At 43.2% G+C, this 22,927-nt stretch overlaps 1 protein-coding gene across 1 annotated transcript in view; it reads left to right on the forward strand.

The window, feature by feature from the left end:
- Nup107 (nucleoporin 107) overlaps positions 1 to 21,657 on the forward strand; it is a 43,434-nt gene extending 21,777 nt beyond the window's left edge. Inside the window, exons 13-28 of the mRNA XM_075954712.1 lie at positions 213 to 306; positions 441 to 517; positions 2,457 to 2,516; positions 3,097 to 3,242; positions 3,351 to 3,399; positions 4,902 to 4,971; positions 5,244 to 5,362; positions 6,383 to 6,421; positions 6,903 to 7,053; positions 8,317 to 8,429; positions 9,022 to 9,124; positions 14,064 to 14,224; positions 15,186 to 15,311; positions 16,164 to 16,277; positions 20,170 to 20,337; positions 21,336 to 21,657. Of these exons, the coding sequence (XP_075810827.1) occupies positions 213 to 306; positions 441 to 517; positions 2,457 to 2,516; positions 3,097 to 3,242; positions 3,351 to 3,399; positions 4,902 to 4,971; positions 5,244 to 5,362; positions 6,383 to 6,421; positions 6,903 to 7,053; positions 8,317 to 8,429; positions 9,022 to 9,124; positions 14,064 to 14,224; positions 15,186 to 15,311; positions 16,164 to 16,277; positions 20,170 to 20,337; positions 21,336 to 21,443 (1,698 nt within the window). The 3' untranslated portion in view covers positions 21,444 to 21,657. The remainder of the gene's footprint in view (positions 1 to 212; positions 307 to 440; positions 518 to 2,456; positions 2,517 to 3,096; positions 3,243 to 3,350; positions 3,400 to 4,901; positions 4,972 to 5,243; positions 5,363 to 6,382; positions 6,422 to 6,902; positions 7,054 to 8,316; positions 8,430 to 9,021; positions 9,125 to 14,063; positions 14,225 to 15,185; positions 15,312 to 16,163; positions 16,278 to 20,169; positions 20,338 to 21,335) is intronic.
- The last annotated feature ends 1,270 nt before the right edge of the window (positions 21,658 to 22,927 follow it).

The following is a 22,927-nucleotide window of genomic DNA, read 5'->3' on the forward strand; positions in this document are numbered from 1 at the left end:
GTGAAGTCCTGGGTTCCCCGCTCCCTCAGCCCAGCCAAAACAAGAAAGGAAAGCCGCAGACAGATACTGGTTTGAGGGGAAAGTGGAATGCCATTACCAGTTGTGTTTGTCACTTGATAGCCAGTCTTGTGATACTGGGTTTGCTTTAGTAAAGAGCACGGTGCTTTTCACTTCCGTCCAGTGATGTCACTGTCCTTTTTTTCTTTCCCAAGGCACAACGACTCTGTAAACGTTGTGGGCAAGCATGGCGAGCTGCCACACTGGAAGGCTGGAAGCTGTATCATGACCCTAATGTTAATGGAAGCGGTATGTTAGGTCTTCTGCGTGGGGTATGGAGGTACTCAGCTCAGTATGCCAGTCCTAGGGAATGGTAGCCTCTCTGTGTAGAAGTGGCTGACATGTTTCATTTTAAATGATGATTTTCTTTAACTGTTTTGTAGGAACAGAACTAGAGCCTGTTGAAGGGAATCCATACAGACGAATTTGGAAGATTAGTTGCTGGAGAATGGCAGAAGATGTAAGATAATGAAATGTGCATTGAGACTCACTTTGACCCAGTTTATTAAACAAAGGTGTTCTGAGGAGCTGTGAAACGTTCATTGTAACGTATGAGTAGGGTCTCTGTACTGAGAGAAGTTTTAGTCACGTTAGGACTAAACGGTGACGTAGCGGATTGTTCAGACACTAGGTGCTAAGAGTTAACATTGCTGAGAAGCATAAAGTATGGACTGGACCCTGTCAGCTTAGAGAAGACTGGGGGCTAAAGCTGAAAGCTGGCTTCCCAGAGGACGTCTCCATTAACTCTTTAAAACTTAATACATAGATTTGGGAGTGGAAACTCGAGGAAGGAGTTGGAGGTAAATACATAGGAAGGGAAGTTGATGCGGGATAGAAAGCTCATAAAGGAAGTGCAGTGCCAGTGCTGTTGGGACATGATGAGCACATTCCTGAAGTCACCACAGACTGCACGGTTGGTCAGGGAATCTCAGGCTGTAGGGGAGAATGGGCTTACAAACAATACATTAAAATGTCATCGGTGGTGAACAAAAATGAGAGCTGGAGAGATGGCTCCGCAGATGCGGGCACTTGCTGAGCAGGCTTGACAGCCCTTATTTGGTACCCGGAACCTCCCTAGAAGTGGGAGAGGACCGACCTCCACACCTGTCGCACTATAGCATGTGCGACACACGCTCTCCACAGAATAATAACGGTGAAGGCTAACGCTGTCTTAGAGGCGATAACCGTGGTAACGAGAGTTAATAAAAATAAATATAGTAGTACAATAAACTGGGCACTTGCTGTGGGAAAGAACTGGAATTTGCATGTTGAATTGGGTTTAGAAGGCTGAGGGCAGGTGATTGAGAGCGGCGGCGTGGCAGTGCAGCCTGACCTGATAGAACTGGAGTCACAGAAGTGATGGGAGCCTGAGAGACTTCTTCACTGCTAAGGGCCTGCCCGTGATGGTAGTGGTAGCAGCAGAAAGGGAGTCTCCTGAGTGTCTCGTTTGATGGCAAGAAATCTTGAAATGCCGTTGACAAAGCCCTTGAGACAGAATGAAGTGATGAGTGCGGCTTTCCTGGGATGGCTGCACACTCTTGGCCCTGGCCAGCACAGGAGGGTTGGTACCCAGAAACTGGAGCAACCCCTGCTTAGGGTCTGTGTAGATGAACATTTTATATAAATATGTAAAGTGCCATCGGAGTCGGCTTTCCTGGGATGGCTGCACACTCTTGGCCCTGGCCAGCACAGGAGGGTTGGTACCCAGAAACTGGAGCAACCCCTGCTTAGGTTCTGTGTAGATGAACATTTTATATAAATATGTAAAATGCCATCGGAGTCGGCTTTCCTGGGATGGCTGCACACTCTTGGCCAGCACAGGAGGGTTGGTACCCAGAAACTGGAGCAGCCCCTGCTTAGGTTCTGTGTAGATGAACATTTTATATAAATATGTAAAATGCCATCGGAGTCGGCTTTCCTGGGATGGCTGCACACTCTTGGCCCTGGCCAGCACAGGAGGGTTGGTACCCAGAAACTGGAGCAACCCCTGCTTAGGTTCTGTGTAGATGAACATTTTATATAAATATGTAAAGTGCCATCGGAGTCGGCTTTCCTGGGATGGCTGCACACTCTTGGCCCTGGCCAGCACAGGAGGGTTGGTACCCAGAAACTGGAGCAACCCCTGCTTAGGTTCTGTGTAGATGAACATTTTATATAAATATGTAAAATGCCATCAGAGTCGGCTTTGCTTTCATTTGATGCTTAAATGTTTGGCTTTATTTTTCCTGACGATTTTGGAGTTAATTCATCAAACTAAACTGTCCTTCCTGCCTGCCCCCCTTGCTCTGTCACTGAAGCTTAGGGACTAAGTGACCAGGTTCAATCTAGAAGAATTACGTCGAAAACTAACATGCTGGGAAAAGGAATACTTTCCAATCCTTTTATTCATTGTCTTTTAGGAACTTTTTAATAAATATGAAAGAGCAATTTACGCCTCACTGAGCGGGAATCTCAAGCAGGTATGCACTGGTGTGATGCTCACCTTACTCAGAATGAACCACAGTAGTCTTGTAATTCACGTGGCAGACTGGAGCTGCTTTCTGTAGCAGCCGAGCCCGAGACGTCAGAAAGCAGGACAGCGACCACCTGCCTCCCATGTACGCGTGGTTTTCAGTTGTTTGTTTCTGTGCTTTTTTATTGTTTGCTTGTTTTTGTTGTTATTTTGCTTGATACGTAGTTTAGTCTAGCCTCACACGCTTTTGCTGTTTAGGTTTGTTTGAGTTTTGAGGCTAGGGTCATGCTTTGTAGACCAGGCTCCTCAGTGCTGGCATTATAGGCCTGCACCTGACTCTTACGTGATTAAATAAATGAAGCCAGGCCAGGCGGTGCTGGTGCACGCCTTTAATCCCAGCACTGGGAGGCAGAGCCAGGTGGATCTTTGACTTGAGGAGAAAGAGGGTTATTTGATGTAATTTTTTAATTCCATAGCGTTTTCTGTCATTAGAAGATTGTTTTAAAGTCTTTATCCGTGGATATAATTGATTTCCTTCTCTGTTTTGTTAATCGTGTCTGTGTTTCTGTTTTGAAATGGATGAAAAGCTTCTTCCTGTCTGTGACACCTGGGAGGACACAGTGTGGGCCTACTTCCGGGTGATGGTGGACAGCCTGGTTGAACAGGAGATACGGACATCAGTGATGACGCTGGATGAAACGGAAGAACTCCCTAGAGAGTACACGGAAGCGAAGTGAGTGTGGCAGCGTGATCTGGGTCAGGTGGTCCCACTGGCTCCGAAGCTCTACTCTAACACCTTATGTTACCATCTCTGTCCCTTTTTGTTTTTTCTCTTTTGAAGTTGGACCTTAGAAAAGGTTTTTGAAGAACTTCAAGCCACTGATAAAAAGGTACATGTTAATATAACGCTCTTACATGTAGTGTATGAAATTAATGTTATATGGTTGTGCGCTGTAGTTGAAAGGGGGAGAATTTGGAATTCTCCTTTCTCATCTTTTCTTCACTGTTATCAAAATAGGAGACCTTAAAAATAATGTTTATTGGATAGGGCCTGATAGCCCATGTTATAATACTAGCACTCAGAAGGCTGAGACAGGACAGCACCGTGGCTTTGAGGACTGATTGGGCTACACAGTGAGACCCTGTCTCAAAACAAAAAGAAAAACACTTTCTTAGTATTTTTTTCCTCATAACTAAAGTAGTGTATATATACTCGTAATAATCAAGCCATCCTGGTATCTGCCGGTATGACCTATGTGACTCCTCCCATCTCCCTGGTCTTTACCTCCTCAGACAGTAAAGCACACCAGCACACACCCTCCCTGCACCTTTCTCCAGCCTCTCAGTTAGTGTGAGTGGTGCAGACGTGCAGCTCGGTGTTGGGTTCCCAGGTCACCTTCCTCCATGCTTGCTTCCACTTAATGCTAATCTCCAAGTTAATTGCTGTATTTTAGCCAGATTTTTAGTTTTTTATTTTTGTTTGGGTTTGTTTGTTTGCTTTATGATCTTACTGAATAGCTCTAACTACCTGGCACTTACAATTAAAGCCCAGACTGGTCTCAGACTCCCAGGGGCTGGGATTTAGGTGTGTACCATCATATCTGACTTGACTGTTCTCTTTATATTAAAAAATATGGTTTTTCTCCAGCTTAGCATTCAAAATGGTAGGTTTGATTGTAGTGTCCTCATATACATGTCATTATTCTTTGTTCTTAGTCATTCTCCTTCCATTGTTCTTTTCGGGAGATGTATAATGTTCTGTAGAATTGGCTGTAGAGGTGTTTGGTTTTGTTTTGTTTCCTTTAGAAGGTACTCTTGTTAGTTCTGGGGCTGTAGAGAACATCTTTGTGTGCTCAGATTAGTTCTGGTGCTGTAGAGAACATCAGTGTGTGAAGATGCACGAAATTCCTGCTGTTGCTGTCTCTTTAAGGCTACGTTTCTTATCAGTGTTGACAGGTTGCTGGGTTAAAAAACAGAAATGTGTAGCTACATTATCTGGGTTTCTAAATTACTGACAGTTATATATAGGGTATACTTTCAAGCTATATAATTTAAATTAAAGTTAAGAGAAACATGACAACAGAAAAGTGTCAGATTGTAGTGATGAACACTGCTACAGTAATTTCTTTTTTTTTCAAGACAGAGTCTCTCTGTATTTTTGGATCCTGTCTTGGAACTAGCTCTTGTAGACCAGGCTGGCCTTGAACTCACAGAGATTCCCCTCCCTTGCCTCCCGAGTGCTGGGAGCATCCTTCCGTGTTTTTTGATCTTCCTAAAGCCTTCATTTTTAGCTTCGTATATGTCCCTTCAAAATTTAACATTTTCAGCGTAGCAGTGAACGCATCCTTTAAAGTGAACACAAAAGACTTATGGCAATGTAAAACTTTTTCAGAGAGTTCTGGAAGAGAATCAAGAACATTACCATATAGTTCAGAAATTCCTCATCCTGGGAGACATCGATGGTAAGGTGCAGTTTTCTTTTCCTTTGCCCGAGTTCTTCATTCTGGTAGTCATCTTTGTCCTGACTGTTCTTGAAGCAGCACACTTGACTCCCTGACATCCACCGCCTCAAGTGTACAAGACCAAATCTGCGCTGACCCCAGGTCTCTCGAGGTGGAGAGTGTTCCACAGTGGGTGTTGGCAGTGAGACCAGAAGCTGTAGGTGTCCTGGGGTGTCCTTGCGATACTTTTTCTCTGATTGTGCTCTCACTATTGAACCTTTGACATCTTGTAGGTTTGATGGATGAATTCAGCAAATGGCTTTCCAAGAGCAGAAGCAATCTACCTGGACACCTGCTCCGATTTATGACGCACCTTATTTTGTTTTTCCGCACCCTGGGACTGCAGACCAAAGTAAGTAAAAGTGGATGGCCTCTCCTGCTCTGCATGCCTGCAATTAGCCACGTCATCAGGACCATCCCACGTGGTCACCAACTGATAACTCATTTTTAGTGACTTGTTAGGGTCTAATCTATGGCCACAGAATGCTGATACTTGCCTAATTTTGAAGAATTTGGTCCTTGTTGGTACCCAGCTAAGCTAATGGAACCAAAATTCTGTGAGAATTAAAATCCTTTCTTTTTCTTTCTGTTTTTTATTTTTCTAAATGTTGGGTAACATTTTGGTGTTAGTATATACAACAACATAGTAATAGGACAGTTGATAAACTTGGGTTTTGAGAGTCTTGAATTTATATCCTTACTTGGTAACTTTCTAGCTGTGTGAGTCTAGGTGTCTAAGAACTCCTTCCTTCCTCTATAAAGTGTGGACAGTGTCTACCCAGTTATATAAGAACTCCTTCCTTCCTCTAAAAGTGTGGACAGTGTCTACCCAGGTATATAAGAACTCCTTCCTTCCTCTGTAAAGTGTGGACAGTGTCTACCCAGGTATATAAGAATTCTTTCTTCCCCTGTGAAGCATGGACAGTGTCTACCCACAGAGTTATGGTGAGAGGGCCAGTTACCTGTCTCAGCAGATAAAGCATTTGCCACCAAGTCTCACGACTTGATCAATCACAGGAACCCATATAATGGAACAAGAGAACTGACCCCCCACAAATGTATACACAATAAATAATTTTTAAAAAGGGGGTTTTGTTTGGTTTTGTTTTAAGTAGAAAAAAAGAGTAGTGTTAAGGTGAAATACACTACATGAGCTGTGGTAAGCATTTAGCTAGGGTAGTTATCACTTAGTGTAAATATTAAATACACTACATGAGCTGTGGTAAGCATTTAGCTAGGGTAGTTATCACTTAGTGTAAATATTAAATTCCTTAAACACTTTTTAAGTAGAATTTTTACTAGAAATTATATTATTGTACCCACCTATAAGTAGTTGTGTTAATAACTGGAGTATGGTTTTTTTTCTATGAAGGAAGAAGTTTCCATTGAAGTTTTAAAGACATACATTCAGGTAAGCTTTTAGAATCTACAATTTGATTTTTTTTCTATTTTAATGAAAACAAAAATTAAAATGGTCCTATATTTTTTAAGATTTTCTAATTATGTGTATGAATGTTTTCCTGCATGTTTGTATGTGCAGCATGTGTGTTTGGGTGCTAGAACAGAAGAGGGTGCTGGAGTAATGAGTGGTTGTGAACCATTGTATAGATGCCAGGAACCAAGCTGGGTCCTCTACAAGACAACAGGTGCTCTTAACTGCAGGGCCATCTCACCAGCCCCTAAATGATACTATTTTAATGCCCTGTGGTCTGGAAGCCACCAGACTCCATAGAGATCTTAAATTATTCTAAATACATTTCTAGAATTTGAAAGTATTTTGATATGAAGCACTTACCTAAGAGTCTTTCCTAAATATATTTGAAATTTTAAAGCAAACTTTTTTCAAAGCACTGTTAACTTGTCTGGTTTACTTTGATTTTTGTGTTTCTTAGCTTTTAATAAGTGAGAAGCATACAAACCTCATTGCATTTTATACCTGTCATTTGCCTCAAGACCTTGCTGTTGCCCAGTACGCATTGTTTTTGGAAGGTGTTACAGAGTTTGAGCAGCGGCATCAGTGCCTGGAACTGGCTAAAGAAGCAGGTAAAAAGTAAAGCATTTCATCTGTTGCCGGTGATGGTGGCACACACCTTTAATCCCAGCAGAGGCAGGCGGATCTCTGAGTCCAAGGACAGCCAGGGCTACATAGGGAAACCCTATTTCGAAAAACCAAAATAAAGAATTTCATCTATTATTTCTTTTTATGTGTATATTGTATAAAATAATGAGTTTTGTTGTGACATTTTCAAATGAGTATTTGTAGGTATATTTATCACCTCTGTCCACATAAAAAATATGTTTGTGTATATAAGAAAGGACAGGGTGGCTGGAGAGATGGCTCAGTGGTTAATAGCACTGGCTGCTCTTCCAGAGGACCCAGATTCAATTCCCAGCATCACATGGCAGCTCACAGCTGTCTGTAACTCTGGTTCCAGAGATCGGGCACCCTTTCACAGACATACATGCAGGCAAAACACCAGTGTACATGAAAAAAGAAATAAACCTAAAAATAAAGGTGGAGATATGCACATGCCAGAACATGCGTGCCACAGCACGGGGGTAGAGTCAGAGAACACGCTTAGGTATTGGTCCCTCCTTCCACCCTGTTCTGAGGCAGCGTCTGATTTCCTGCCTCATGAGCCAGCTCCCTAATTGGCCTTTGGGCAGATTGTCATTTTGGCATGTGTCTTAGTATTAAGTCTTATTTCTTTTAAGGAAGAAAAACAGGAGTAAAAGTCTCAGTTAAATTCTTTTGAAGAATGAAAGTAACTTTAACTTGTGTAAAAATTTTGTTTCTGTTTTTGGTTTTGTTTCTTAGAAAAAAATTCTTACTATATCACCCAAGTTGGCCTGGAACTTGCCCAGGCGAGCCTCAGATTCTGTGGTCCTCTGACTCGTCTACTAAGTGCTGGGATTACAGGCATAAGTCACCACACCCAGCCTAAAATGTTTTTAGTTAGGGTAGTTTTCAAATGTGTACATTGTATTTAAAATAACCTTTCAGCAGTAAGTGTTCAGGTCCCGTGGTGCTCGTGTGGAGATCAGAAGACAGCTGCAGTTGCTTCCCTTCTGCTGAGTGGCAGCACCTGACTTGCTGAGCATCTCACTGGCCCTGTGCATTAGTCTAGGGATGAAACTCAGCGGCAGGATGCTTATCCAACATCTGTAAAGCCGTCAGTTCAGTCCTCAGTGCCAACATAAGAGAGAATTGTTTCACTGTTATCAAATTATTGTGACTATTTAGATAATAATCATATTAATAACTACTCTTTGGTTTTTGTTTTGTCATTTTCAAAAATTCCTTAGATTTGGATGTTGCAACAATAACAAAAACTGTAGTTGAGAATATTCGAAAGAAAGATAATGGTGAATTTAGTCACCATGACCTGGCTCCATCCCTAGATACTGGCACTACTGAGGTAATTTGGGTGAGGGGGAATGAGTTTTGTGTTACTTATAATCTGTCTTCTTGTTCTTGGTGTGTTTCCCTAATACACTGGCTTCTGACTGTCTTTAAAATATATATATATATAATCAATAAAGGCCTTTAACCAATCACAGTGACATATATTCATACAGTATTAAAGGAATATTCTACAAAGTATTCTCTTATAGAGTAGACCTAAGGATTGGCTTTTTGCTTATCAGGTTCCACCAGATACTTTAAAAGCTGCTGAGTTCTGTCTTTAGGAAGAAAGTGAAATCTCAGAAGGGCAATGGCTTGGGGCTGGGAGTGTGGCTCAGTGACAGAGTGCTCACCTAGCATTTCTGAGCCCCAGGGTTATTTCCTGCATTGCTTGGCAAGACAGACAATGAATGATTCCACGTTCATAGGCCAGTGAGTTTCTTCAGTAATTTAGGGGAGATCTGTTAAGTAGAACAAACTGAGGAAAGTTGGCTTTTATTTTATATGAGATGGGGAAAATGTTTTTCATTTAGAGTGCATTATAAGTTCCGCTCATTTGCAAAGTAACTGAAATAAAATGGATGTTCCCTGCTTCCAATGACTAGGAGGACCGTGTAAAGGTGGACGTGATTGACTGGTTGGTGTTCGACCCAGCGCAGAGGGCAGAAGCGCTGAAGCAGGGCAACGCCATCATGAGGAAGTTCCTAGGTGGGTTGGAGTCTTACCTTGCCATCATATCCATAAGTTTTAACTTTTATTCTTGATTTCATAAATAAGTGGAAGGTGGGACACTTGGTAAGGACTTCAAGCTCACGTCAGTTCTAGGGAACAGGTGCTCTTGGGATCAGTTGCTTCCACCTGTGCGCCCTCAGTGGCCGGTGGCCCACTTATCCACCCTCTGAATTGACTCTGTAGCACTGTTCACTGGGGCTGCAGTGAGCTCACAGGTAGGAGGGCCAGCTACTCTTTAGAGGAACCAAGTTCAATTCCCACCACCTACATGGCAGCTGACAACCATCCATAATGGGCCAGGGGATCTTCTGGCCCATGTGAGTACCAGGTTCGTACATGGTACACATACATACATGTAGGCAAGAACACTCATATATGTGATAGCGAATAAATAAGCACTGACTAGCCCAATAACGGCAGGCCTGTGCTGACTGCCTCTAGCATACCCAGTCCATGATGCTGGAGGTACAGATTTGACCTTTGTCCATCATCAGTGACACGTGCTTGTTCTTTTTCTTTCCTTCCTTCCTTTATAATCTTTTTAACTTTATTTTATGTGCATAGATGTGACAGTGAGATCCTGGGGACCTGGATTTACAAACAGTGTGAGCTGCCATGTGGGTGCTGGGAATTGAACCCGGGTTCTCCAGACGAGCCGCCAGTGCTCTTAACTGCTGATCCATCTCTCCTGCCCCAGCTGCTTATTCTTACTGTATCTCTTTAGGTTTTGTCTTTGAGCTGGGGAGTTTGTAAGTCTGAAGGTCAGAGGACAGCAAACTGGTGAAGTCGGGTCTGTGGGCGTGGCAGTGAGCACCTTCACCTGAGTCGCCTCCTCAGCTAGGTCCTCACTTTGTTGTTGTTGTTTTGGTTTGGTTTTGGGTTTTCTTTTTTTGATACAGAGTTTCTCTGTAGCTTTTTGGAGTCTGTCCTGGAGCTTGCTTTGTAGACCAAGGTGGCCTCAAAGATCCGCCTGCCTCTGCCTCCCGAGTGCTGGGATAAAGGCATGCAACACCACCCTTTGGCATAGGTCACAAAGCACAAGTTACCTTGGTCTCTCAAGTCAATGGTTCTTTTTCTTTTTTAAAGATTTATTCTATTTTATGTGTATAGGTATTTTTTCCTGTTTGCATATATATATATATGTGCGCCACATGCGTGCCTTGTTTCCCGGGATCCTCTGAAACTGCAGTTACAGACAGTTTTGAACCTAGATAGATCCTTTAGAGTAAGCCACTTCCACAGCCTCAAGTCAGTAGGGTTTTTGTTTGGTTGGTTTGGTTTTGACTTTGGTTTTTTTGAGACAGGTTTTCTCTGTGTAACAGCCCTAGCTTTCCTGGAACTAGCTCTTGTAGACCAGACCTGGCCTCAAACTCACAGAGATCCGCCTGCTTCTGCCTCCCAAGTGCTGGGATTAAAGGCATGTACCACCACCACCTTGCTTGATATCATTTATCTTTATATAAAGACAATCTTTATTTCCAAGTCACTTCCTGTTCTGACTAGTTTTATCTCAATTTGAGACACAAACTAGAGTTATCTAAAAGGTGGGAACCTCAATTGAGAAAATGCCTCCACAAGATACAGAGCTATATGTACGTCGGGCCATGGTGGCTCATGCTTTTTTTAGATTTTCGAGACAGGGTTTCTCTGTAGCTTTTTTGGTTCCTGTCCTTTAATCCCAGCATTCGGAAGGCAGAGGCAGGTAGATCTCTGTGAGTTTGAGGCCAGTCTGGTCTACAAGAGCTAGTTCAGGACAAGATCCAAAGCTACAGAGAAACCCTGTCTCAAAAAAAAGAAAAGAAAAAAATAAATAAAAGTCAGTAGTTCTTTAGCAAAAACTGGGAAGTGTATGTCCAGACAGAAACATCTGACCAAGAGACCACACTGCATGTGCGTGGAAAAGGCTGCAAGTCTCCACGAAGAAGTGCATAGCATTGGACCCTGTGTAGCAGGCCACGTGGTAGCACGAACAATGGGACAGAGCTAGAGTCATGAAGGTTCCTCATGCCATTCAGTCTCAAAGTGAATTTATAACTAGGGAATCCATTATTTAGTAATGTCCTAAAATAAAACTACATCTTACCAATGAAACTGCATTTTATAAACCATGATACCAAATTTTGTGACATCCTAGAAGAACTAAGAAAAGAAACATAATGCTTCAGAGATCAAGAAGCAGTTCACCTTTGAAAAGTAGTTCACCATTCCCTAGACAGAGCTTCCAGAACTGTACTGGAGAAATGGAACTGAGTGCGTTCAAGCAAGGGAGTATGCTGGCATTCTTTTCTCTGCGCCCTGACTGACGGTGTGATGCATGCATTCCTTTCTCTGCGCCCTGACTGATGGTGTGATGCATGCATTCCTTTCTCTGCGCCCTGACTAATGGTGTGATCCATGCATTCCTTTCTCTGCACTCCTGACTATGGGTGTGATCCATGCATTCCTTTCTCTGTGCCCTGACTATGGGTGTGATCCATCATTCCTTTCTCTGCATCCCTGACTGTTGGTGTGTTCTGTAACGAGCTGCGTGGAATCACAACTGATGGAGATGTATAATCAACTCCTATGGCTAAGGCCTGACCTATGCTATGATCACGCAATGATTATCAGCTGCCTGCATATGCGTGAACCTATGGGCAGTGCCCACCTGGCAGTTCGGGGTTGGCAGCCCATGCCTACTTAAGGGCTGGGAGAGGTTTGCCTGGAGAGAGAGGTCAAGGAGTGAGGGAGAGAGGGAAGAGAAGAGAGAGGAAAAAAGAGAGGAGAGAGGGGAAGAGAGAGAGAAGTGTAAAAAGTCCTGGAATAAAACTGCAGTGAGAAGAGCTCCGGGTGTTGTGTCATCCTTGCGGGACGAGGGTAACCGTGACAGTGTTCCATGCATTCCTTTCTCTGCACCCTGAGTGTGGGTGTGATCCATGCATTCCTTTCTCTGCACCCGTGAATGGGTGTGATCCATGCATTCCTTTCTCTGCACTCCTGACTGATGGTGTGATCCATGCATTCCTTTCTCTGCACTCCTGACTGATGGTGTGATCCATGCATTCCTTTCTCTGCACCCTGAGTGTGGGTGTGATCCATGCATTCCTTTCTCTGCACTCCTGACTATGGGTGTGATCCATGCATTCCTTTCTCTGCACCCTGACTGTGGGTGTGATCCATGCATTCCTTTCTCTGCACCCTGACTGTGAGTGTGATCCATGCATTCCTTTCTCTGCACTCCTGACTATGGGTGTGATCCATGCATTCCTTTCTCTGCACCCTGAGTGTGGGTGTGATCCATGCATTCCTTTCTCTGCACCCTGACTGATGGTGTGATCCATGCATTCCTTTCTCTGCACCCAGACTGTGGGTGTGATCCATGCATTCCTTTCTCTGCACCCTGACTATGAGTGTGATCCATGCATTCCTTTCTCTGCACCCTGAGTGTGGGTGTGATCCATGCATTCCTTTCTCTGCACCCGTGAATGGGTGTGATCCATGCATTCCTTTCTCTGCACTCCTGACTGATGGTGTGATCCATGCATTCCTTTCTCTGCACCCTGACTGTGGGTGTGATCCATGCATTCCTTTCTCTGCACCCTGACTATGAGTGTGATCCATGCATTCCTTTCTCTGCACCCTGACTGTGAGTGTGATCCATGCATTCCTTTTTCTGCACTCCTGACTGATGGTGTGATCCATGCATTCCTTTCTCTGCACTCCTGACTGATGGTGTGATCCATGCATTCCTTTCTCTGCACCCTAACTGTGGGTGTGATGCATGCATTCCTTTCTCTGCACCCTGACTGTGGGTGTGATCCATGCATTCCTTTCTCTGCGCCGTGACTGATGGTGTGATCCATGCATTCCTTTCTCTGCTCCCTGACTGATGGTGTGATGCATGCGTTCCTTTCTCTACACCCCTGACTGTGGGTGTGAATAGACAAGAAAGCCTGCCTTGTTCACACAGATGGCTCCTCCTTTTCTGCTTCTCTGAGAGGTTGCGGCTCTGTGTGCCTCTCCACATACATTAACTGATAGACTTGAACTCTTAGCTGCATGGATCAAAACTGTTTGACCAGATCCATAAGCAGAATAAAACTTGCTCTAATCCAGTTCTTTTTTCTTTTTTTCTTTTTTTTTGGTTTTTCGAGACAGGGTTTCTCTGTAGCTTTGGAGCCTGTCCTGGGACTCCCTTTGTAGACCAGGCTGGCCTCGAACTCACAGAGATCCGCCTACCTCTGCCTCCCGAGTGCTGGGATTACAGGCGTGCGCCACCACCGCCCGGCTTCTAATCCAGTTCTTAAATGTTCTAGATGGGAATTCTGGATTTATCACTAGTTAAGCCTTGAGAAACTGGCTTGCCCAGTGCTGGGAGAAAGTGCAGTCTGCAGCTTCTAATCAGCTGCCTGCCATGGCCAGCGGGGCAGACAGAACACACCACCTACTCATTTCTTTTGATGTTCACATCAAAGGGGAGAGAATCCCCTATTCTATCAGGCTTTGTATTGTGAAACCAAACCCATTTAAAAGTAAATTTTTACTATAGTAATCAGCTTTGTATATAATGCCATAGCCTCAGGAAAATATGATTTCTTTAAGATGTGTGTGTGTGAGAGAGAGAGAGAAAGAGAGAGAGAGAGAGAGAGAGAGAAACCGCCTTTGTGTTACCTCGAGTAGGAAGGAACCAGCCCACTCGAGGGATCTCCAAGACCTTTGGAGAAGTGTGGGCCCTGAAATGTAAAACTTGGAATTGGTGATTTGATACTGTAAGGCACCAGTGCACAGACTGGGCGTGCTGACACTTAATCCCAGCACTTGGGAGGCAGAGGCAGGCAGATCTCTTAAATTCAAGTCCAGCCTGACCTACATGGTGAATTCCAGGATAGCAGTACATAGAAGTCCATATATTTTGAATGTTTTTTTCTCCCCACAGCATCAAAAAAACATGAAGCTGCAAAAGAAGTGTTTGTGAAAATTCCTCAGGATTCCATTGCAGAAATCTACAATCAGTGGGAGGAGCAAGGCATGGAGAGCCCACTTCCTGCTGAGGACGACAACGCTATCCGAGAACATTTGTGTATCAGAGCCTATCTGGTGAGTCTGCAAAGAAAAGTGCAGTCTTTGTGACTTTCCAGATCCACTCGTGAATCAGCTATATGTATAGTTTTTCATTTTTAATTATGTGTAGGTATGTGTCTGCAAATGGGTATATTCACGTGAATGCAGGTGCCTATGGAGGCCAGAGGAACTGGAGTCACAGAGTTGTAAGCTGCTTATTGTGGGTGCTGGGAACTGAACCCAGGTTCTCTGGAAGAACAGCAAATGTTCTTAAACACTGAGCCATCTCTCTAGCCCTTGAACTTTTTCCAAAAGTAGTAATTGAGTCATCTAAGGTCCCTGTGACAGCAGTGCTGACTTAGAGGGGTTGCTGTTGTGACCTTGTTGTTTGCATTCATCTGTCCCTTTCTGGCTAGGCAGGAGCAGACAGTGAGTGATGCCTGGAGCTTCGCTGAGATTGCTGTGCAGATGTGTAAAGTGTTCCATGTGTAGTAAATTAACATCTCAGTCAAGCTTTATTCAGCAAATGAGTGATTGCTGTGGACACAGTACGGCTCAGTTTGAGGACAGAATTCTGTCTTTAACTGTAACATGGAGCAGGCTGATCAAGAAGATGAGTACGCATGCCCGCCTCGTAGAGAGGTGATGCAGGATACGCATGGGCACATGCGGTGCTGGCTGGAGTAAGAGTAGTTGCCAAAAACAGCACAGAATACTTTGTCAGTATTTGTCACTTCACAGAATGTTTGCTTATTTATAATTTTTGAGTAAGAATTATTTCTAAGAACTAGAACTTTTAAATACCTTTTGAGCGATAAAAGTAAAAACTTTGTGTAATCTCAACACTCAGGAAACTGAGGCAGGAGGATTGTCATGAATCTAAGGTCCGTCTGGGCTTCATAGTGAGTTCCAGACTAACCTGGTCTAGAGAAGAAGACCTCGTCTCAAAGCAAAATGTAAAAGCATGTATTTCATTTTGTTTAACTTCGTGTTTTAGGAAGCCCATGAAACCTTCAATGAGTGGTTTAAGCATATGAATTCAGCTCCACAAAAACCTACATTGATATCTCAACCAACTTTTACAGAGAAAGTGGCTTTTGAACACAAAGAAAAGAAGTACGAAGTAAGTTAAAGGGAGTCTGAGAGGAGCCTCTTTTATCTGAAAGACACGTGTATTCAGAGGGTCTTTTTAGCGTTTATGTTCTGATTGGAGTAGGGTTTTCCTGTTACACGTTCTACTTTGAATCATGATTACTTTTCTTTTTTTTCTTTTTTTTTTTATTTTCCAGACAGGGTTTCTCCCTAGCTTTTTGGTTCCTGTCCTGGAACTAGCTCTTGTAGACCAGGCTGGCCTCGAACTCACAGAGATCCGCCTGCCTCTGCCTCCCAAGTGCTGGGATTAAAGGCATGCACCACCACCGCCCGGCTCATGATTACTTTTCTGTAGGTTATTAATTAATCCTGAGAAACATTGCTGGACATGGTGGCACGCGTTTAATCCCAGCACTTCAGAGCCAGAATCAAGCAAATCTCTGTGAATTCGAGGCCAGCCTGTTTTATATCCTGAATTCCAGGCCACCCAGAGCTATACGTAGTAAGATCCTGTCTCAGCAAAACAAAATAAGAAAAAGAAGGGAAGGAAGGCCTTTCGACATTAGTATTCATTTGCTACATTAATATTTTAGTATTTCATCTATCTCCTGTTCGTTAATAGTTTTTCTTTATATACATATCTGGCTGAATTATCAACTCTTAAGACTGATGTTCTTGTTGAGGGGTGGTGGTGGTGCACACCTTTAATCCCAGCACTTGGGAGGCAGAGACAGGTGGACCTCTGTGAGTTCAAGGCCAGCCTGGTTCCAATGAAAGTCAGAACTGTTACACAGAGAGACCCTGTCTCAAGAAGACAAATAAATACATAAATAGGGATGGACTATTGTTCGGTCCTTTAAATCCGCTTATGTTTGTTCTGCAGATGGATCATAGTATTTGGAAAGGACATTTAGATGCCCTAACTGCTGATGTAAAGGAGAAAATGTACAACGTCTTGTTGTTTGTTGACGGAGGGTGGATGGTAGATGTCAGAGAGGTAAGTTACACGTTTTGTTTATAGCTTTAAAAATTAGATTAACAAACCAGAGAGATGGCTCAGCCAGTAAAGTCACTCGCCACCAAACCTGGAGACGTGGTTTCTGTCCCTAGGGTTCAAATGGTCATTCTCTGACCTTGGCATGCAGACCCACATGTGAGTACCCGGTGCCCATGGAGGCCAGAAGGTGGCACCTAATCCCGACAGTAGAGTTATAGATGGATGTGAGCAGCCATGTGGGTGCTGGGTTCCAGCTCAGGTCTTTCGGGAAAGCAACACGTGCTTTCCCACTTTTTCTCCATCTTAGCCACTGAGCCATTCCTCCAGCCCGTTTTTTAAACAATTAAAAAACAAGCCCACAACAGTAACAAAAACCATACACACTATCTTCTAATGTTCTTTCTCTAAATAAGAACATCTACAGATTTTTTTTTATATAAAGTTGGTAGTTATAACTAAACCTCCCCATGTTTTAAGCTTAAAAATACTACCTTGGAAGAGGAGTATTTCATTCTTGAATATTCTTCACATTCAGTATGCTCACTCAGACTAACTAAAATGTAATTGTTTTAAATTCTAGATCTAAAATTCATTTGTTTCCTAGTTGTTGAGTTAGTTAGGGCCTTACTATATAATAGAAGCATACCTTGAACTCACTGTGTGCCAGCTGCCCTGGAACTTGAAATTCCCCTGACTGCTGGTTTGCAGATACATGCCACCAAACCTGAGTCTAAGCTTTGATGTGTGTATTCAACTTAGAAATAGGTGAGTCTAATACCGTGAGACATAAAACAGCAGCATCACTCTGAGACACCCATTTACATGACTCGGCATGTTCTTCCTTAAACACAGGCTTCCAGAGTAAGAATGAGCTGCAAAAGTATTAAATAGCACAAACCAGTGTGTGTGACCCCAGCATTTGGGGGGCTGAAGTAAGAGGATTGGTAGTCATTACAGCCTCAGCTGTCACTCCCCACAAGAGAATTAAATGCAGAAAGCAAACACAGTGGATTTGTTGTGAATCCAGATGAAGAGATCACTTTGATAGCGCACATGCCTGGCATGATGGGGCCACAGCATATCAGTAAAGGAAAAAGAAGTTTGCTTTTGGAAGTGGCTAGACAGGATGCTAAGAGATGCAGGTGGGATGTGGAGCCAAGGAAGCGGTGACTGAGAAGGGAGAGGCACTGAGGCCGGCGTCACTTCCTCTTCTTGGTAGTCTTTCTGCTGTCTTTTCTTCTGCCGTCCCTCATATCCTCCTGTATATAGTTTTCCATTTTTTGATTGTGTAAGAAAATGATCCATTTCCTCTCCTTGCTTCCTTATTGTCAGGTTGGTATGTTCTCTCAAACCTTAGAACTGTCTGCAGACACATACATACACCCCGCCTTTTCTCCTTCTGGAGAAACTACATATTTTCCCTTCTAACTTTCGCTGTAATGGTATTTAGTCTTATTCCTTTGGTGTATGACCAAATGCCTAGTAAGAAACAGCTTAGTTAGAGGAGGGTGGGCTTGTTTGGGCTTGGAGTTTTGAGGGTACAGTCTTGGGCATCAGGGGTAAGAGGCCGCTTGTCTGCAGTTAGGAAGGAAGAAGTGTGGTCAGACCATAAAACCTCAAGCCCTCGCCCACCCTATTACCTACTTCAACAAGTCTCCACCTCCCTAAAGCTTCCAGAACATTCCTAAACAGCTCTACCCTCTGGGGGCTCAGTGCTCAAACACATGGGACTTAGGGGGACATTTTACACTCAGACCACAGCAGGTCCGATCCCGAGACGTGACAGAGTGGTGACTCGGAGCCCTGCGTCTTGGATTGTTGGGATGTCGTTTTGAACGCTACTCAGTTCTGCAGGTTGTGTGTGCTGGGGTCCCCTCTGCCGGCCCGCACGTCGCAGTTCTGCCTTTTCTTTGAGCAGCTTAGTTGCTACATTGTCCTACCTCTCCAGCTTCTCTTTCCTGCCAGGAAGTGAATATTAACAGAGAATGCTGCTACTGATAACAGGATTGTTCGGTCCATTTCTGGGTTTTTGTTTATTGTTTCATGGCATTAGGATTGAGCCCAGGCCTCACACATGCTAGCATGCACAGGACCACTGAACTCATCCTCAGCCATCAGTGTACTGTTGGCAGAGGTTTCTGTCTCGCCCGGTCCCACAGCCATTTGGTCCCAAAGGAACACACAGAGATCTACATTAATTACAAAACTGGTTGGCCTATTAGTTCAGGCGTCTTATTAAATAACCCTTACATCTTAGCCCATAATTCTTGTCTGTGTTAGCCACGTGACTTGATGCCTTTTATCAGTAGGCATTTTCATCTTGCTTCCTATGCATCTGGGTAATAACTGTAAACTGAGCCTTTCCTCTTCCCAGAATTCTCCTGTTCTAGTTACCCTGCCTGTAGTTCCTGCCTGCCTGCTTAGAAAAGTGCACCCCTTCCTTTACGCGGGTATAGTCCATGCCATGTGTACATGACCAGTAGACTGAAGTACAGCTCGGATTTCAGCTCCACTGCCTGCTTGGCTGGCTGTCTTTATATACTTATACAGCACATCCCCGTGTGCCTCTGAGAAGCAGGAAGGAGTCTAGGAGCCAGAGGACAGTGCACAAGGAAACAGGGGAAGGCCCAGGGAGCAGCCGTCCAGTTGGTCTTTAAGGTCTCCACTTGGAATCCCTCCCCTCCCCTCCCCTCCCCTCCCCTCCCCTCTCCTCTTTTCTGTGTTACTCAAGTCCACAGGTTCTTACAGTTCCTGCCTCCCCCACTTTTTTGACTATACAAAAAAAAAAATTATTCACTCTCTTAGAAGTTTATAAGTTCTTACTCAGCCCTCCCTATCCTGACCTTCCTTTGCTGGCTTGACCGCAGTCAGGTTGGTAAGCCCTCTCAGATCTTAGGTACATCTGTGGTGATGTCTACACGTATGGAGGGAAATGAATGGTAATTATTTTCTGTCTGTCTTTACTTGTATGGCATTCGGTCTGATTCTTTTGTGTGTTGTTAGCCTAGATGCGTGAGAAACACACTCAGCAGCATCTTACTTCCATACTGTCTCTTCTATTTTAAAAGTTCATCTTCCCGGCAACCACATGGTGGCTCACAACCATCTGTAAAGAGGTCTGGCAACCTCTTCTGGCCTGCAGGCATACATGCAGACAGAATATTGTATACATAATAAATAAATAAATATTTTTAAAAAAAGTTCATCTTCGTGTCTTTAGCCTTAAAGTCCTATAGGTGAGCTCCAGACCTCGAAGGAGCTGGTGTTCTGGGGGTTGCTCAGGGTTATTCTCTGGCCTCAGTACTTGGGCACACACTCATGCATACACCTATACACGTGTGTACCAGCTCACACATAAACATGTACACAGACGTTTTTAAAATAGGAATGATAGGCTTTAGAGAAAGAAATTCAGTGTTTTCCTGTCCTGGTTTTGACTCAGTAGTCAACCTCAGCATTCCTGGGGCATTGATTCTAGGACCTAGGAGATAGAAGATTGCTCCCTTTCATTACATAAAATGACATGCGTGATATTTGCGTGTAATCCTCACACACCCTTCTGCCTGTAAATGTTCTTCAGATCACCTCTACCCTTAACTGTAAATGCTGTCTAAATAGTTGTTATAACAAGAACGGAATGTATACATCTTTATACAGATGCAACTCCCCCCCCCACCAAGTATTTTCCTTTTGTTATTCATTAAATCTATTGGCTCCCAACATGACTTACTTTTTGGTGTTGTTGTTTTATATTTTTGAGACGGGGTCTCTGGCACACAGTGTACATCAGGCTTGCCCTGAACTTGCACTCGGGCTCCGGCCTTGTCATCCTGAGTGCTGGGGTTTGGGATCACAGGTGTAGTGTGGAGTGATGGCCTGATGTCTGTCCTAGGATGCCGAGGAAGACCCTGAGAGAACACATCAGATGGCTTTGCTCAGAAAGCTCTGTCTGCCCATGCTGTGTTTTCTGCTTCACACCATACTGCACAGCACCGGTCAGTACCAGGAGTGCCTGCAGCTGGCCGACATGGTGTCCTCGGAGCGCCACAAACTCTACCTGGTGAGTGCTGGCCGCTGCAGGTTTCCGTTTACTTGTTGATATGCTTGCACGATGACGTTTGGAAATACTTGTTTCCATTTTATAAAAGTAATGTTCCAGCTTTAGTGTGCTTTTAAAAACTGTCTCTATACATGAATGGAAGTATATATTCTATACACGAATGGAAGTGTATATTCTGTACGTGGATGGAAGTGTATATTCTGTACGTGGATGGAAGTGTATATTCTATACGTGGACGGAAGTGTATATTCTGTACGCGGACGGAAGTGTATATTCTATACACGGACGGAAGTGTATATTCTGTACGCGGACGGAAGTGTATATTCTGTACGCGGACGGAAGTGTATATTCTGTACGCGGATGGAAGTGTATATTCTGTACGTGGACAGAAGTGTATATTCTGTACGTGGACGGAAGTGTATATTCTGTACACAAATGGAAGTGTATATTCTGTACGTGGACGGAAGTGTGTATTCTGTACGTGGACGGAAGTGTATATTCTGTACGTGGACGGAAGTGTATATTCTGTACGTGGATGGAAGTGTGTATTCTGTACGTGGACGGAAGTGTGTATTCTGTACGTGGATGGAAGTGTATATTCTGTACGTGGATGGAAGTGTATATTCTGTACGTGGACGGAAGTGTGTATTCTGTACGTGGACGGAAGTGTGTATTCTGTACGTGGATGGAAGTGTATATTCTGTACGTGGATGGAAGTGTATATTCTGTACGTGGATGGAAGTGTATATTCTGTACGTGGATGGAAGTGTATATTCTGTACGTGGATGGAAGTGTATATTCTGTACGTGGATGGAAGTGTATATTCTGTACGTGGATGGAAGTGTATATTCTGTATGTGGATGGAAGTGTATATTCTGTCCTGTAAACCAGCACAAGGTCTCTGAGCCACACAGATCTTCAAGGAAAATTTCTTCTTAAGGTTGATTAGGTTTTTAAAAAGTTGATAATTCTCATTTTTAATTTTTTTTTTATGTCAGGTATTTTCTAAGGAAGAACTGAGGAAACTGCTGCAGAAGTTAAGAGAATCATCTCTGATGCTTCTAGATCAGGGGCTTGACCCGCTTGGATATGAAGCTCAGTCATAACTCATCCACTCTCTGATGCCCATGACGGGGCTGCTTGGTTGTTTGGTTTTGATATACATATTTCCTTTGGCATTATGGGGGAAAATGTAAAATTTAGGTTTTTTAATTTTGTATTATATTGGTATTTCTTTAAGTATTTTTAATGAAATTATACAAAATAAATTTTTGTTCTACAAATATTAGTTTTCTCTTATGTAATAAAGTAAATAAATTAATATTTTATTATTTTTCTTATAATCATAAATTCCTGGCATATTAAAATTTAAAGAGAATAGAGAATAAAGAATAGGCTTATTTTATGCCAGGTAAGTAATTTCTCATTTATCAACAAATTTAATATTTTTCTGAATAATAAAGTTAAGATGAATCTAGCAAGAGTATTTTAAAATGGAGCTGGAGAGATGGCTCAACAGTTAAGAGCACTGGCTGCTCTTCCAAAGAACCAGGATTCATTTCCCAGCATACATAGAGTGGCTTACAACTATCTGTAATTCCAGTTCCAGAAGATCTCATGCCCTCTGTGGGCACCAGGCACACACATGATGAATAGAGATACATTTAATCCAAAAATCCACATGAAAATAAAAATTAGCCTAGCACCCACACGAGCCAAGAAACAGTCATTTGTAACTTCATCTTCAAATGGTCTGACCCCTCTGGCAAGAACACCTGCACTTAGTGTGCACATACCCGCACAACATGATTAAAAATATTTTTTTTAATCTAGAAAGAGGTTATATAGTAGTATTGTTTAGCAAATACTAGTTTTCTTAGGTGTGATCCTTGGAGTTGTGGCAATGTAGTACCCTCACTCATCATCAGGAGATACACACTGAAATATTTAGGGTTGAAAGTCATAAAATCTGTACTTTGCTGAAATAGTTTAGCTTTAAAATTAAAATCTACACAGTAAAAGCAACGTGGTAGAATAGGAACAGTCTAAAGGGCGAAGGAATGTTTATCATACTAATCTTTCAACTTCCCCTTACACTTAATTTTTTTCCAAGAGAAAAGGTTTACATGGTGCTGAAAAAACTGTAGCAGAAGAACCGAGTATGCATGCAGATCATTACAGAACTGAGTCCAGGCAAAGGGGATCAGAACGCATGATGTGAAATCTACAGAGAACCAGTAACAGCTGAGAAAAAGAAAAGACAGTGAATATAAATTTTAATTTCGAAATAATACACACAAAACTTAAAAGCCCTCTCCAGCACCAGACCTTTGAAGTTGGACTTCATACTTGCTGCTGGAATAAGCCGCTACCCTGCAGACCAGCCTGGCCTCAAACTCACAGATCCGCCTGCCTCTGCCTCCCGACCCTGGGATTAAAGGTGTGCGGCACCACCGCCTGCTTTATAATAAGCCTCTTAGCAGTGCAAAATAATTGTCTTGGGCCAAGATTTGCTTTTTAGGTTTACAAAGAATTTGTGGGTGAAAGATGTAGTATCTGTCTGTGGTTTAAAAGTTTTCGAGGTGTGGGA

This window comes from Microtus pennsylvanicus, chromosome 20 (assembly GCF_037038515.1).
Source record: "Microtus pennsylvanicus isolate mMicPen1 chromosome 20, mMicPen1.hap1, whole genome shotgun sequence".
NCBI classification, from domain to species: domain Eukaryota; kingdom Metazoa; phylum Chordata; class Mammalia; order Rodentia; family Cricetidae; genus Microtus; species Microtus pennsylvanicus.